The following is a 17,908-nucleotide window of genomic DNA, read 5'->3' as shown; positions in this document are numbered from 1 at the left end:
GTTGCCCCGCGTGATTTATATGCACCCTGAAGTGTGAGAAACACTGACCAGGTAACAGTTCAGCAATGCAGAAAGCAGTATGCTAGAAGTGGTATCTTCCAGGATTAGTAGTGAATTGAGTACTCAGACAGTTAACATTATAAAACAAGCACATCCAATAGCCAGTAAAAGCAAGCAACAAGTGGAGCTGGGAGGGCAGGGAAGATCAACCCAGGGAAGAGATGGAAGACAGAAAATTGGGGGAAAGAGTTTCCTTTCTCCTACTCCCCTTTTTCACAGCCTAGCCCTATCCTGCCAGGGCCCACGTTACTTTATTCCCACAGCACCATGGGCCATTTGCATGAATTGCGTCCCCTGATTCTCTAGGCTGAGCTTCTTTCAATATCTTCCTCCTTTGGGGGAAGTTTAAGAAACCCCTTCCTCTTGAGACAGGCCCTTTCCGGCTCCATGGGTTTCATCATCTGTGCAGGAGTCAGAAGGAAGCAGCTTGTTGGCAGTGTCTGAGCACCAGCTGCCTTTAGGTTTAGGTGTAGTAAGATGTTATTTCCTGAAGTGTATTCCTGAGAACCCTAAGGGCCCCCCAGGCGTCCCCACAAAAATAGTTTGTCAATTAAATAAATTTTAAACCAAATTTAATACATACATATGTATGGGAACCCTGCATACATGAGAGAGTCAGAGACCTTACATGCACAGGAGGTTCAGGGATAGGAAGGGGGATTGAGGTATGTAAGACATCCTGAGCTAGGGATGAGGTCATGCACCTTTGTTCGCTGCAAAGGGTCATGGCAGGATGATTAAGAGCTGACAGTTAGTAAATAGAACTTTGCCCTGCCTATAGGTAGTTCAAAAGAAGTGTAGTTTTGAGTCATCTCTGATCATCTCTTATGAAGAGCCAGGTTCCTTATGCAAGTTCTTGTAGATAACTGAAGGAAGGGGCAGAAGTTTCTCTTGAGCCTAAAGCTAACATTGCCTTTAGCTCAAAGTAATCTACGTACCACGGAGCCACATCTTGGGGTGATTCATTCTCAACCCAGAACATACCCAGTCTTCTGCTTACAAATTTATATACAGATTTGCATGTGAAAGACTAGGTGGCCCCTGCTTCAGAGACCTAAGAGACCATGACATGCTAAGGAAGGTGAACTGGCCAGAGGGACCAGGACAGGACTAGGGGAGGGGACGTGGGAACAGTATCAGTGTGTAAGGGACAGGTACGTACACCGCATCCTGAAGAAATTATGCAAAAAACTTGAGGACATACTGGATTTGTAGATGGATGATACCTACCCAAACAGAACCTTTTGCCATTAATTTCTTTACCAAGCACCCTCTTGTTCTTGCCAAATTTGGGGAATGGTAGCTGAAGAGTGACACGTTGGGAAAGGCTGAGATCGGTGTTAGAGCCTGAAAGTGCTCAGCGGTCTATGCTCTGAGATCATGGCTCGTGTGGCGCCCTCAAAAGCCATTGTGAGCCTTATCTATCTGGGCACAGGGGGTGGCAGTAGGGAATTCAGTGACAGGCGAGGACAAAAACTGCCTGTGACTAGACAATAGTAAGTTTCTAAGCACATTTTGCTCTCATCTTGGTCTTGAATAGCTTTTCTCTCTCATAGTGATGAGCCACTGTGCCTCAGTGGCCCTTTTGCTTTTTGCTAACGAGAACAATTTTACATGTTTTATGAGGGTGTTTCCAAAGGCCATTTTAGGAGTGGACAGGGCTCCGCTTGTCATAAAGGCAGCCAGTGTAGTTTTGAGTCAGCCTCTCTCTCTTCCAGTGCATTTCCCTCTTCTTCACCCTGGGGCATATTTGGGCTTTGGGGGATTGGAGGACCTAATTGCCCTGCACGTATAATTCCTTAGAGAACAAAAGAGCTTTGAAATGGCACACACAAACATATACACACATTTCAACCAAAAGGAAATTAGGTTCCAGTTGTTGAATTCTTCGAGAAAAACTATTTTACTAATCAGTTGAATCCTAATTACTTGAAATGTTAGGAATCACATTTGTTCCAAAAGGAAGATTGAGCAGTGGTGTCAAGGAAAGCGGCTGTGATGAGAAGATACTTACTTGCATTGTAAATGTTGGTGGTTATGATTAGGCCTGAGTGTATGCTTTGTAGTCCAGTGTTTTCTCCTGTTCTGAGAAACCATCACATGCATCTCAGTAGAAGTATGAATAGATCCCTAACTCTTTAAGTCTCACATTATCCCCTCATTGTGGTGTCCAGCAGCTGGACACCTTACTGGTCAGTGTGGAAGAGTGGCATGGAAAAGCAGAAAGATCTAGCCCCAGAAAGATGGGCTTGAATCCTGGCCCTTCCCTATCAATAGAGTAACCTTCTGTCACCCTCTATTTCCTCATCTTCTTTCCCTCTGGCCTGGAAGGGGCTGTCCAAGCACCAAGTCATCTAGGACAGGACAGAGAAAGCAAGCTATTGACTTAACTACATAACGCTTAGGCTTAAAACTCAACAGGCCCAATAGCCTTAATATAAAATTTTCAAAATTCTCAGACCTTTATAGAAAAACAAGTAAAGTTAGGAGAAAATAATTCAGAGAAAAGCAAGTACAGTAACGAAACAAAACAAAAAAAATTGAAATATTTATTCTCACGGCTAATCAGAAATTAAAATAAAAAGACCACATTTTGCCTATCAAATTAAAAATGACAGCATTGTTTGAAAGTGAAGATCCTCAGTGTTAGCCAGGATATTGGGAAAGTTGCACCCTTTTACGTTGCTGGTGGGCATGTAAATTGGAACAGCTTTCTCTAGAGCAGTGTGACAGAATGTGTCAAGAGCCTCAACAAATGTTCACACCCAGCTGATCTGGTAATTCCACTTCCAGGAATTTATCCTGAGGAAATAATCAGACATGTGGACAGGAATTTATGTAAAAATGCTAACTTCTATGTTATTCTTAATTGGATACAGCCCAGTGACTAACAATAGAAGGTAACTCCATAAGATAGTATGATATACAGCCATTAAAAATTGTCTTTAAATAATTTTAAATGTATGAGGGAAATTATCAAAATAATGATGAATACTATGATCTTGTTTTTTTTTTAAAAAAGTAAACACATAGAAGGTTAAAAAAAAACTAAAAGAAATATATCAAAATGTTAGCAATCATCTGTGTCTAAGTGGTGGGATTATGAGTGATATTTACATTCTTTATACTTTTCTTAATTTAGTCAATAGTATCCAGAGGGGGGAAAGATTGTATATTATAAAATAGTCCTCTTTAAACTGTTAATGAAGTATTCATGTATAAAGAATTATCATTAATGTAAAGAGGAATATTTTTAAGACCTTCAATATCTATAGCACTAGCATAACAAGTAAATCAGGAAAGGCAGACATGGGATCAAGGTTGTGTTCACACATACACACCAAGCATAGGTGTTTTCTTTAAATAAAACCTCCTCCAGACACCAGGCTAATGTTGGACACCAATGTGTTGTTGGGCATTCGTCATCGACACTCATGTTGTTATCTACTGATTTTATATTTGGTATTCAATTCCACTCCACAGTTTTTTGACTGTAGAGGACATTAAGTGAGATCCTCTTTTATATGGACGGAGAAATAGGTTCACTGACCACATGCAACCTGCAGGGGGATTTTGAAATGAATTTATTTGAAGCGAATATGTCAAGTGATGTGGTTTTGTTTTGGCCACCATCACAAGTACCAGCCCTGCATGTTTGGAAAGGTGGGTTGCTTTAGTTAAGGATCCCAGCAGTACAGTTACAAGTGGTTAAAAGCATTCTTGCTTCATGGTTACTTTCTCAAGGCTAAGTGCTGGCCTAGCCCAGTAAACAATAGAAAATCAGCATCACATCTATAACTGTATGAAAGCAGTCTTTCACTTTATGGCTATATTACACACTAAATTAGGGTTCCCAGACCCAATTCCAGTATGAGAGGGGGAGTTCCCCCCACACCAACAAACAATTCTCAGACACCAGCAGCATGTCCAAGAATTCAACTCAATTCTGATACTGTCTGCGCCGAGATAGCATCAGATTCCACAGGTTAAGGGTTCGGTCCTACAAGACCCACCACACACATACACTTAAGATGCCAATGGCAAGCCCAGGCTCTTCTCACCAGCCGGCTGTAGAGTGAAGGTTCCAATGAACCCTCCAACTCAAAATGTCAATTTCAAGTCCAGGTTGTTGACCGACAGGCTATAAATCAAAGGTTCCCACAACCCTCTCCTTGGGTTCAGTTAACTTACTAAAATGGCGCACAAAACTCAGAGAAACGTGTAACTTACTAGATCGCTGGTTTGTCGTAAAAGGATATGACTCAGGAACCGCCACATGAAGGGAGGCGTAGGGCAAAGTATGTGGGATGGGACACAGAGCTTCAATGCCCCCTCCAGGTGTACCATCCTCCCCACATTTCCACATGTTCACAAACCCGGAAACTCCAAACCCTGTCCTCTTGGGTTTTTATGGAGGCTTCCGTACTTAGCCATGATTGATTAACTCATTGGCCATTAGTGGTTGATTCAATTTCCCGCCCCTCTCCTTTACCTGGAGGTGGGGGGGCAGAACTGAAAATTCCAACCCTCTAATCACAGGATTGGTTCTCCTGACAACCATACCCGTCCTTAGGTGCTTTCAATCACCGCATTCACTTAACAATAGACATCTGTATCGCTCTCCTAATTTAGGAAATTTCAAGGGTTTTAGGAGCTGTGAGTTGGGAACTGTGAACAGAGACCACATATATGTGAGAAATATATTTTGGTCATCTGAATGACCAAATATATATATATATATATATATGTTTCTTATAAATCACAATCCCTCTCTCTCTCTCTCTCTCTCTCTCTCTCTCTCTCTCTCTCTCACACACACACACACACACACACACACACACACACACTAGCTCCTAGTATGACAGTTCTATTAGTATATGCCAAAATGGGGGGATATCTAGATGATAGGCAGATAGATAGACAGAACATAAATGATAGATACAGATAGATATAGATATAATTGCTAAGTGTGAAAGTTGAAAGAATGTTTATAGTGTCCAAGGATTTTAAAATGACAGAGAAAAGGAGTCTAGAGATGAGCTTTCCTTGAACTAGAAGTTCTCAATCTATTAAAATTAAATATCTGGTGCTAGAGCCTGGGAATGTGTATTTTACGCTTGATCTTAGCCAAAGGCTGAGAAGTGATGGAAATGTGTGCTGCTCTGTCATATATTTTATTCTGTGCTGTCCAATACGGTATCCACTAGCCACCTGTGGCTGCGGCGCTCATGACATGCAGCTAGTATGATGAATTTTTATTTTTATTAATTAATTTTTAATTTGAATGTCAATAGCCATATGTAATTAGTAACTACCATGTTAGAGCACCCTTAACCGATAGTATACTGCCCTTCACTTGGGGATGAAATGAAGCCATTTTTCAGCCCGCTCTTCCAACAGGTTGTGCCTTTTGTCACTCTGACACAGTGATGCTCAGATCATGGCTCAGAGCTTTCACTGTAACTTCTGGGTACTACTGAGAGATCGAGGGGCCATCATGCCTTCCATAGTTGCACCCAGTCACCTGAGCTGGGTTTTGTAACGTAATTTGCTCAGCATCGTCTTTAATGCCCTGCTCAGAACATAAAACGGTGTTTCCACAGCTTTTACCACCCCCCAAAACAAAAAGCCAAAATCTCATCCTCACCCCAGGATTTCTAACTTCCTATGTTTGTTTTCGTAGTTGTTGTATTTTTAACTAACGAAATCATTTCTAATCTTCTCTCCTGTTGTTTAAAGGTTTAAAAGTTCAGCTTGGTGAGTTTTTATGGGACTTTTATGGGAAGCCAAGTGTTGTAAACATATCCAAATTATCTCAGCAGTGTAGTTTACCCAATCTTTTCCTATGCACCCTGACCTGACTTCCCTTCAAGATGTGAAACAGAGGGTTCAATTAGAACTCTCCAGCAATTTCAGGCCATACGTTAGGGTTTCTTATATTCTAAACCTGGTGAGATCAGTGTAACTCTTGAACAGAAACTATAGTCCCCATCCAGACTCTACGCTGGGTGGCAGGAGGCGCTGTGACTGTCTGTCCAGGACTCTGTTCCGGCATCATAGTGTGGCACCTGCCATCTCTTAGAGGTGCAGTGCGTGTCAGTTGAATGAATTCATGTTCTTGCCATAGAGAAAGGGGGCTGAAGGGATGATGTAAGGATGAGAGAAAACAGGATCCAGGAAAGGCCACATTTGGGATAAAAGCACTTTGATTTAGATGTGCTTACCCTTCACAGCTTTACTCTGTCATACCTAGCCGGTAAGAAGAAGAAGAATTACAACGCCAAGTAATCTGTTCCCATCCTGGTGAAGATCATTTGGTACCACAATGGTGATTTCCTAGGCTGATGATCGTAAAGGGCTCTGCAGAATTGAAATTGCTCGCAGAGGTGGAACCAGGAGAGAAGGGCTGAATTTCAGCTCTTAATAATTCAAATGCTTTTGTGCTGTGGCTTGCTTATTTATTTGTCGTCTAATGTTACAGCTCTAAGAAACTTTGCAGTTAGACTGCCTGTGGTTGTGATGTCCCGGTCCGCTTATCGGCATTTTTTATTTTCCTGAAATTTTAGGCACAGAAAAATGAGAGAGAATCAATCCGACAGAAGTTGGCACTCGGGAGCTTCTTTGATGATGGCCCAGGAATTTATACCAGCTGTAGCAAAAGCGGGAAGCCAAGCCTTTCCTCTCGGTGAGTGTTCTTTTGAATTGATTTTCTGATATGTACCTAATGGATTTTGTCATCTGACTACATGTTTCATAAAAGGTATCTTTTAATTCCTTGAGTATTATTTTTTTCATAATACTATCACGTTTATTTGGATTCTGGACAGACCTCTTCTGACTTGTTTGTTGGGTTTGTTTTTGGGGTTTTAGTTTTTGGGTTCTTTTGGCCCATTTGCCCAACCTCTTGAGGTCAGATTTCTATATTTTGTTTTTCTTCTAGACACAGTAGTGATTTTGCATTGTGATGGGGGAGTCAGGGCACACTCTCAAACAAGCTGGCTGATGCTTAGAGAAGTGTGGCAGACCACCAGGTTCCCCATTAAGCAGTCCCCAAGCATCCAGCATCACCCCCTGATACACCTGATTGCAATGAATACTGGTAACTGAGAAATACAGTTCCCACTTTGATCATTTAATGTTTATTACAGAGCTTAACCTGTCCTCCGGGTGGTTTTTCTTTATCTTCATTTATTTCAAGATATCATTGCTCGTTATTGATATTTATTTCAGGATATCATTGGCTATTGGCATAGCTTCCAATCCCAATTAAAATATATTAAAATTATAATCTTACCTAGAAAAGAGGGCTGTAGACGAGGGCGTCTCAAACTTTAATGTACATATGAATCACTTGGGGATTTTGTTAAAATGCTGATTCTGATTCAGTGGGTCTAGGTGGGGCTCAAGATTCTGTATTTCTAACAAGCTTCCAGCTGATGTCCACGCTGCCTGTATATAGGTCACCCTTTGCTTAGTAAGGGTATGGACAATCTGAAAAATTAGCTATTATGAATATAGGTATTCCAAGTGATAAAAGCACATGGAACTTTGTTTTAATAAAGATGGTGGTAACGGAAGACCCACCAGTATTCTCTTACTGCCTCCCCAAATGTTTGTTTCTGGTCAGAATGGCTGTGACGTCCTAAGGCAAATACTCCCTGTATAAGGACCTGTATAGTGACCATGTTAGGCCAGATGTGGGAGACACAGAGTATTCATGTATTCCTTCAGCCAACAGATTTCCACTCTCCTTCATGTGAGGCCTGGAATTAGACACTTTAATATCTATTTAACTCTATCTGATTTTCAGTAAGCCTTGTACTTCCGTCTGACCATTAGAGATTCTTCTAAATTAGCAAATATCAGAAGGCAAGCGTGCACACAGACACTCACGTATATGCATATTTAGGAATCACTGTAGGGGGGTTAGTCCCTCAAGACAGGAGCTGCAGTTTGGCCCTGCAGAGTTAAGGCATCTCTTCCTCAGCTGAGAGCCCATCCAGTCGCATAGAATTCTCTCGCTCTTTTCGCGTCATTCCAGAGCTGGAAAGTCAGCTTTTCCCTTTGTTGTAGAAGCACCTGTTTCCCCCTCTCACTGGGAAGTGGCCAGAAGAGCTCTGGCCTGGGGAACTGGAGACCTGAAGATTAGTTTTAGTCAGCTTCTAATTTGGAGACTTTAACACTTTACTTACTTTTATCATGCTTCAGTTTCTTCATTTTTGTAAAATGAGGGGATTGGACCTTATAGTCTTACAGATTTCTACTACTACCTCTAATATTCTCCAAAGCGCCAAAAAGTTTTTTTCTAGAAACTCCATTTCTTTGCTTAGCAATGTCTTATCTATCCAGTCCAAATGGGAGATTTTTGTCTTTTAAAACAAAGTTGGGTAGGTAAACATAGATATATACACATACACACGCACACATACTCACTCACACATACATATATATGGCTGTGAAAGTGAAATTAATAATAATTGCAAGGTATATAATGACACAAAATAAGAGTAGCAGTCCCCTGTCCCATCCCTCTCTATTCTTCTCCCACTCTTCCAGAACACAGTAACTTTTAACTCCTTGACTGTTTCTTCTGGTATGTACATAATGTACCTCTAAGTATGATTTAAAATTTGATTTAAACTGTGTGTCTTCTTAGCATTTACTTTTAAATAACCATCCTTTAACTATCTACTATAGAAATTTGGGATTTAACTCTCTTTTACAGCCCTCCCACAGATATATCTATATATTCCAAATCCTGTTCTCCTTTAGTTATTTCACAGTTTGTGATCAAATAACTTTCGATGTTTACATTATTAAGATCATATACTATTCAGACTGAACCATGTTATAAGATTGTATGGTTACTTGAGTAACTGTGTTGTTTGTCCTGGAATTAAAATTGCTTCATTTTCCGATTTGCTGGTCCATGATTTTGACTGCTATGTTATATTCCACAGTGTGAATATATCACAGTTTTTTCTAGTACTCTTCTGATGATGGACATTGGTTTGTTCCAAAGATTTTGCTCTTGTAAACAGTGCTGTTTATAAACATTCTTGTATATGTCTTTTGCTGTCCATGTGCAAGAGTTTCCCTTTGGTGGACATGTAGGAGTGAAATTATTAGGAAAATACATGAATGCTCACGTTTAAAAGATAATGCCTATCTTGTTTTCCAAAATGGTTGCCACAAGTTACATGTCTACCAGCAATGAATCAGAGATCCTCTGGTTAACCTTTCTAACACTTGATATTGCCAATTATCTTTTATGTTGTTGTTAATTGAATGGGTATAATATGGTATTATTAGCCATCCTTGTTTCCTCTTCTGTGAAACGTCTGTTTGGATCTTATTGGATTCTTTTTTTAATTTATCAAAGTTCTGTAGTCATGATACTAATCCTTAGTAAGTCGTATATATTGCAGATAACTTCTTCCAGGTTGTAACTCGTCTTTTCACCTGTTCAATGTGTCTTTTATGACTAGAAATTCTTAGTTTTAATATAGTTAATTTTTATCAAATTTTACTTTTAAAGTCAGGGCTTTACTGTGTCCTATCTTCTGCCCCAAGGTCCAAAAGACATCAACCTTGATCTCTTACCAATAGTTGAGAGTGTTGATTTGTTTTAAAAAGTTTATAATAAATCAGGAGTTGGTTTCTTGATATGGAATGAAGAAAAATATAATTTCATCTTTTTCCATATACATAATCATTTTCCATCATATTTATTAAACAATTCCTTTTTTACTCACTAATCTTACAAACCACTTTTGTATGTAGTAGACATTAATGGGAATACATTCTATTTCACTGATTACTATTTCTATCATTGCACCAATACTATACCGTCTAATTACTATAGCTTCAAAATAAGTCCTGATATCTGGATAGGCAAGTCACTCTTCTTACTCTTTTTCTTTGGAAGTACTCTGCCTGCTCTTGCTTTTTCATTCTTCCATATAAATTTTAAATCATCTATTCAAGTTCAGCAAAATACTTACTTAGGATTTTGCCTGGAATTGCACTGAATCTACAGATCGATTTAGGAGAAAGTTACATTTTCGCAACATTAAATCTTTCTATCCATGAACATGGCCTGCCTCTCCTTTATTTAGATCTTACTGAATATTTCTTAAGGTTTTGTAATTTTCCATTTGGAGATAATGTGCATCTTTTCTTACATTTACTTCTAAATACTTGAAATTCTGGTTTTATCTTAAATTTTTCTCTGATAATACTTTTTCTTTTTTTGCTCCTGGTGAACAGAAATGCAGCTAACTTTGTATATTAGTCTTATTTCCAGTCACTTTGTTATTATCGCTCCTAGTGTTTCTCCACTCTCCTGTTATTTCTAATAAAGTTGTACATTCTTTGGGATTTTAAATAATACCATCTACTCAGAAATAGCAACTTGATTTACTTCTTCCCGATCCTCATACCTCTGGTTTCTTGCTTTGTTCTATTGCACTGGTAGGTAAGATACACTAATGCATGGAGGATTAAAAATGGTAGTAGTTGAAATCCTTGACTTATTTCTCATATTGATGGGAATGCTTCTAATGTTTCCCCGTTTAGGATGATGTTAATTTTTTGTTTAATCTTTCTCTTTTTGAGTGTCATGCATGGTGGCGTGTGGGATCTCAGCTCCCGCTCCCCACATAAAAACACAGGATATGGTGATGCCAAAAAAGGAACATGCATGGAGCCATAGATAGGGGAGTCATACCACTATAGTCTCGCTGGGGGCTGGGTTGGAGATACAGGAAGCAGCAACCCTGGGTTGGAGACACACGATCTGCAACCCTCACTCCGCTGTTTGCTATCTCAGCCACCATCTTCTTGCTAACTTCCATTTGCTGCTAGCATAGTGATACATTAGTGGCCAATGGCCAATAGCAATTACATTAGTGGCCAATGGCTCACTGGTTACAGCTGACGGTCAACCAGCCACAGCTGATAGCCATCCAATCACAGTTGATGGCCATTTACTACTTGGCCAGCACCTTTCCATGTGAGGCGGAGAGCCTGGAAACTGCGCTCCTGGCTCTGTCCCCACATTGAGATTTATGATTTTCCCTTCTACTCATAATTTACAAATAATTTTATCATGAATAGGTATTTAACTTTATTACATGCTCCTGCATTTGTGGAGATGATTATATGATTTACTCTGTTGATCTACTAATGAATTAATGAATTACATTTATAGATCTCTGAAATATGGTGTGGGGAAAATCTGTCCATTTTGTTTACATTTTCAAAATTTTTGGTGCAATACTTTCTCATTTCCTTGAATGTATTCGTTTTAGTTAAGTTGTTTAAAATGTTTTCTTCTGATCTCTACATCATCCATGATTTTTTCTGAGTTTATTTATATATATATATATATATATACGTATATATATTTCTGTCCATTAATAATTAAATGTGAAACACAGAAAGCTGTTCATAAACTCTGTGGTTTGGGCTTAGTGACATATATTGTCTCTTCAAGAGACCTTCCCTGACTATCCAATTAAATGATAAACACCGAACCTACCTATCACTGTCTCTTCTCTTAACCCTGCTTCTTCCTCCTCTTACCCTGATTTGTTTTTCTTTGTGGTCTTATCACTCACTACCTGACATCATATTATATAAATATATTTAACCTGTTCTTTGTCTTTCTCTAGCACTAACATATAAGTTCCAAGGGAACAGGACTGTTTTGTTTACCACTACAACTATTGCCTAAAATAACGCCTAATACATAAGTCAGTCCCTATATTTTTATTGAATTAACGAATGGTGAACTTTCCTCTAGAATGGTCAGATAAAAACACAACTCTTTCATTAGGGTGTATCCAATTAAGAGTACCCAAAGATCTTTTCTCTTGGGCTGTAAGTTGCCACAGAGAACTCCCCAATGTAATCCTGAGGAGTTTTAAGCCTGGCTACCAGTGTTTTAAGACTCTAGCAAGGGGATGATTAAAGGTTCAGCATGTAGAATTTCACCTGTTAATTCTCCTTTCGGAAAGGCCCTTCATTGTCCCCTCAGCTGTGCCTGAGCGTGCCCCAGTCCAGAGCTTCTCTGATTCAAACTTCCTCATTCTTCTGGCCACACGTGGACAGGGCCAATAGAAGGTCTAGGTAGTCCTATCAGGTGTTCAGACAATCTGTCTTTGGCAGTCCTACTCCATTCCTGCCTTCAGGTGTGCCTGAGCGTGTCCCGGATTCTGCAGTGTAAATGCATGTGCTTCCTCCACAAGCCAGCTCCGCAGGCATCTAGCCAATTGAGGTAGTTCGGTCAAATACCTCTCATCCATCTGCATTTTCTCTTCCAAATTCTTTCCAAATGCTCTTCTGTGCTATTATTGTCTTCTTTTCCATTTTCTTTGTCCATGTTGGTTTATGCCTTCTTTCTTCCTTTAATATTATTTTAACAGGATTTCAGAAGAAAGAGTAGATAAATACTTGTGTTCAATATGTTGTGTTTAAATAGAAGTATCAGGAAGGTTTTTACTACTTTTAGTAATAGAAGTATCTTCTCAAATAAAATCCTGTGCAGAAACCCTCTGACCCTCTGGTTCGGGAGGGTGGAAGGAGAAGAACAGGGATACCCCTGCCCAGAAATGCTTCCCCGTCATTTCCCTTTAATGCCACTCCAAACCCTCCACCTTAAGTGCCCCTCACCATGCCGCCTCTTTGGTGCCCCTCTCCATCCTTCCCCTACAAGCCCCCGGGGCCCACCTGAAACTCTTCTGGCATAGCAAAACTTGAAAAATCACTGAGTCATTTCCCCCTTTGGAGACACAAATCTCTAAACACATATGTATTTCACAGTAGCTCAAAACAAGCTACACTTGTTGACTCGCCATAAGGAAGATTATTTATACCCTGTTCTTTCAGATGTTTTAATCTGCACAGGCTGGGGTGCGATCACCCTCTGTGAGAACACAATGGCTCTTTGGATACCCCTTAGGATGATGATTAATAATGACACTTAATGTTTCTAAGAAATACCACTTTGTCCCTGTAAATTGAAAGGCTGCAAAAACTGCCATTCTCCCTCGTGAGTAATAATGTAGGAGAAAAGCCCTAGGAGATGTTCAGTTACAGTTGTGTAACTCATATTCCCCATCCCTATTAGAATTCATTTTTTTCTAATGTACTATAATCCTGACGTTCTTCGATCACCTCTTACTTACAAAAGTACTTGAGAGGTGCTAGAACTTTGAGGTCAGCAATATCGTGCTCCAAAGTGTACCAGCGCACATGTGTTGAATTAGTTAAATCATCAGAACCAGGTTAATCTTACATGAATGTACTACTCTGACAAGCTTGGTATTAATTTTAAAGGAGGCTGGCGACTTAATTGGCCCAGCAATGGATTCTGAAGTGCTGAGCTTATTTTCAAGGTAGGGCCTGCGCAGGTAAGTGGGATCTTCGGCAAACTAATGGAGTTCTGTGTATGTATTTTAAAGGATGTGCATTTCCCTGTAAAAATGAACTTCATACACATTATATGAGACACTATGAAGTATCAGGAGGGTCTTCTGGGAAGATGGGTTGAAGCTGCTCCTGTGAATATACACCCTTCTCCGTTGTCCTTTGGGTTTCAGCCCCACTGAATTTTTCTAATTGGTGCTATCTCCCAAAGCACTCTTTGAAAGAGTGACAAGCTGTTAAATGTAAGCTGGGCTTACAATAATCCCATAAAGAGATTTCATGCCTACAACTGCAGCAAAAATATTTTTAATACAGCTTCATAATTCAACTAATTAAATTTGACTTATACTGAAATGTGACAAATATAGGAAGTGCCATTTTTTTCTTCAAAGTTTGCTAATCTACACATAATCAGCCTTTTCGAACTGAGACTATGTGACCTTTGTCATGTTTTTTCTATTTAAAGATGTTTCAGCAAAAAGTTTGTAAACACTTAAAAGGAAAGGAGAAAAATGAATTACTTACATTTGATATAAGGTTTCTAAGAAATATTAGGTATACTCATATTCTTGGGGGGAAAAATCCATTTCTCTTACTATTTAGTATAATATTTTTTTATAAAATACTTTTATTGACCAAATTAATCTTGAATCAGCATTGATTATATTTTGGACTCTGAGTTGATATAACTTAGTTTTGTTAAAGTGATGGAAACTGGTTTGGCTGCCATGAGAACACGAGACAGGGTGATCAGACATCCAAGAAATCTTTCCTTTTTCCAACATTCCAACCTGATCTTATATTGTAGAGAAAACTTTCTCTGGCTTCTCCATTCTCCTTTTCTCAGAGTAATGACAAAATAAAACTGACTCTCACCTCTCACTTTACCCAAGATAGATTTTATTTACATACATATAAATACAATCTAATACAGTCTTTTTCATAAAGCATGCGATGGGATGGTATAACCTAGAATAGGCTATACTCTTCTCTCCAAATATTGTGAATATTAAGAAAAACAGAAATTCCCCAGAGAGCTTTTGAGCAGCTGTTTTGAATAACGATCATTGTTTATTTATCTCAACCATTCCAACATCCCCAAATCAACATTTATTTCTTTCTTATAGTTTGATTTTTGGTGAATGGCTGAGACAAGACCAATAATAGATGCCCACCACCTCCTTTAGTGTGTGGGTTGGGGCAGAGGGGCGCACCATAGCCCAGGGAGTCATGTCAGCTGGACAGATAATATTGACCTAGAGAGTCTTGAAAGAAATTGGATTCATAGGAGCTTTGAATATGAGGAACTGAGAATCTGTATGTATAATCTGCCATGAAATTACAGGTCGAACCAGCATCATGTTGGTAATAATTTTTATATAATTTCCTGGCAGAAGTAAGCAGAATAGTCATATATACCCAGCACGGGTGAGGAAAGAGGTGGTTCTGCTTCATCACAATGAAACTTGCTTTCTGCAGCATTGTTTTGAAGTAATAGGTGCATACTGTAGCAACCTATTTGTAACATGTGATGTATCTTTTATATTTCCTATTAGTCTCATACATATATACTAATAATTTACTTAGACACCCTTCATATTAGTAATTCCAAAGTACATGTCATTGCAAATGGTGGTTTACACATTTTTTTCTAAAAACTATTTGAAAAGTCCTACAGAAAACCTATCATTTCTTTTATGTCCTTCAAGGATTACCACTAATATTCTACAATATCACACAATTTTAAAACTGAAGCAAGATTTGAAGTGGCTCCTTTGAGGAGCGATAAGATTAAAATGGCAAAACAAATTTAATTATGTAAGCGATTCTTCTCTTTCACAAACCTGAAAGAAAAGCAAATTGGTATTTGAGAAATTTTCTTTGTCTAATAAATAGCCTCGCTTTACAATAATGCCAATGACCCCAGTTTAATTAGGTGCAATTAATTTTGTGCAAGCGAAATTTGACATCTTGCTAGAGGCATAACCAGCTGTACCCTGTCTTATGAATTTTTTTTTTTAATCACCAATGAGAATTCATTGTCAGAGCTATTGCAAAAGGGTGGGAAGCAAACGGCCAGGGGGCTGCATTTTATGTTTAAAAATGGCTCCAGTGGACAGCTGAATGTTTAATTAAAAGAGCTTCTGGGAATGATTTTTCATTGGTGCACCATCTTTGAGAAGTTATCGTGACTTTATTACTGCAATTTGCACTCCCTTTGAACAGTGCGCCCACACACGTGTCTGGACACACACAGCTCATATGAAAACTGAGCTCCTTGAGAGTTTACAAAAGCATTCACTGCTGCTAGAAAACACCCTCACTGACTTCAGGTGAGCTGTGTCATCTGGAGGTTTCACACACCCTTTTGTTCAACTTTATAAAATGTTCTATGCCCCTCAGATTATTCTCATTTAGATGATCCCATGCATTAAAAGCCCCTGGAAGATATTTCCCAAAAAATCCACTGCCAATTAAATGGTGACACATGCCTCTTAACACTTAGAATTGTTATTTTAGTTATTGAAAGAGTCCTTTTAGGCTTATTTGGATATGCACTTTTATCACGTGTGTCTTTTGTGCATTCAAAAAAAGAAAAAGTGAAATGTATTGGTTAAGGTAGTCTGAAACCCTTTTCAGCATTGGAGTCCAATTCTCCGTTTTAACCACTTGCCCTCAGAGTTGTCAGTCTTTGCTTTTCCACCCAGTGTCACCCTGGGTGTCTTCAGAAGATGCTTCCTTGCATCACCTTCCAAGCCACTGTCCCTGTCTGCAAGTTTTGGTGCTGGAGCCATCTTACCAGATGGCATGAACAGTCAACTACCAGAGCCGGTGTCTTCCTCAGTGGTCCTTAACTGGCTTGTTGGCAGACAGGGTTACAGTTCAGTAGAGCTGTCCTTCCACTAGCTGCCTGGGTGGCGGAGTTCGTGACACACATCCCGATCTTAAAGACAGCAAAGTATGCATAACCACACTTCATAGAATCAGTGCAATTCAGTAGATCTACTGCGTTCTTTTTAATGACTGCATAGACTTCAGATGACCACAAATTAAACCATGAAAGAGAATGTCTTTGAGATAAAGCTTACAATGGAACCAAGCCCAAATGACAACCCCAACACTTTTTTAAACATGAACGCAAAAAGTGGTGGAAAGCAGTAGTAATTCAGTGATCAAGAGATTCAAAGAATTTGCCATTTTCACAAAATCTAGTCATACCCCTCAAAAATACATACAGATACTGACTCTCCAACTGCTATAATTTTACCCCAGCCATGTGAACATTGTCACAGGTCTGGAAGGGGACGAGTGTTTCTTCAGCTCCAACAGCTGAAACTCATGAGCAGTTCAGGCTGATACAAATTTAAACTCCATCTGGGCTGAGCAGAATAAATAGGCTGGCTTTAAAAATGCAATTAAATGTGTATCTGTTACTTTAGAATCTATAATCTATTGCAGGTCCCAAGAGGAAAATGGGATTGAAACTGCGATGTCAACAGTTGAATCAAAAAGTCCATCCACAGAAATGTTCACTTCTTGCTGCCCTCCAAGAGACCCCCACCCCCACCCTACCCCCAGAACCCGGCCAAAAACAGAAGCCCAGCCTGACTCATAACGTGAGTCATGGTTCCTGCATACACACCATCTGAGTCAGACACACAACCATCCTGTCCCACCTGTCACACATTTAATCCTACTCACCTTTTCTCCAACACATAAGTGCTCATCAGCTCTCCTATTTTCTCTCCTTTGCCTTTTTTTAATTCCTGCTAAATGTCCACACATGACAACTCAGAGGCACTCAAAAGAGAAAAATTCAAAGTCAATTTCTTCCACCAAAAAATATTTTGGTATTATTTCCTGCCACTTTTTCTGTGTATCTCTCTCCACATTTTTGTTTACAAAGTTGAAATCATACTATGCCTACTGCTTTATAGCCTTTTTTTCCACTTAATATATCAGGAACCTTTGCGCATATTCACAGTTATTCTTCTATTCTTGTACTAATTACATAATGGCTCATCATATATGTCACCAAAATATACTTAATGAATCTCTGAAAGTGCCCTGGCCTCTCAAGAAAGACTATCTAGTCCTAGAGTAAAATACCAGTTTTGTGACTTTTTATAATTTAGCCTCTTAGGCTTAGTTTTCTCATATGTAAAATGGAGGTCATAATACTTTATGTATATCTAAGGATAGGTAAATATATAAAGTGCCTAGCACATAGCAGATGCTCAAAAACAGTCACTTTTTATTTCAGAATGTAGATTGCTTACAAATCATTAGGCTTTAACTAAGATCAAAGTAAACCACATTTGTCGCCTAGGAGAGATGGCTGTTTTATTCCATCATTATTCCAGTATCAGAAAAAGCCTCATTCTGGTCTTCAGTTCATGCTAGAAAATAGTTCTGG

The 17,908-nt window shown here is 39.2% G+C and overlaps 1 protein-coding gene across 4 annotated transcripts in view; it reads left to right on the top strand.

Moving 5' to 3' along the window:
* LOC308489126 (IQCJ-SCHIP1 readthrough transcript protein) overlaps nucleotides 1-17,908 on the top strand; it is a 677,105-nt gene that overhangs the window by 642,979 nt on the left and 16,218 nt on the right. For all 4 annotated transcript variants that reach the window (XM_081029800.1, XM_081029801.1, XM_081029802.1 and 1 more), the window contains one exon: nucleotides 6,627-6,745. In XM_081029800.1, coding sequence (XP_080885926.1) covers nucleotides 6,627-6,745 — 119 coding nt within the window. The remainder of the gene's footprint in view (nucleotides 1-6,626; nucleotides 6,746-17,908) is intronic.

Source organism: Rhinolophus hipposideros (genome assembly GCF_964194185.1).
Source record: "Rhinolophus hipposideros genome assembly, chromosome: 2".
NCBI lineage: Eukaryota > Metazoa > Chordata > Mammalia > Chiroptera > Rhinolophidae > Rhinolophus > Rhinolophus hipposideros.
Note: the sequence above shows the minus strand (reverse complement) of the source record. Positions and strands in the feature narration are given on the sequence as shown.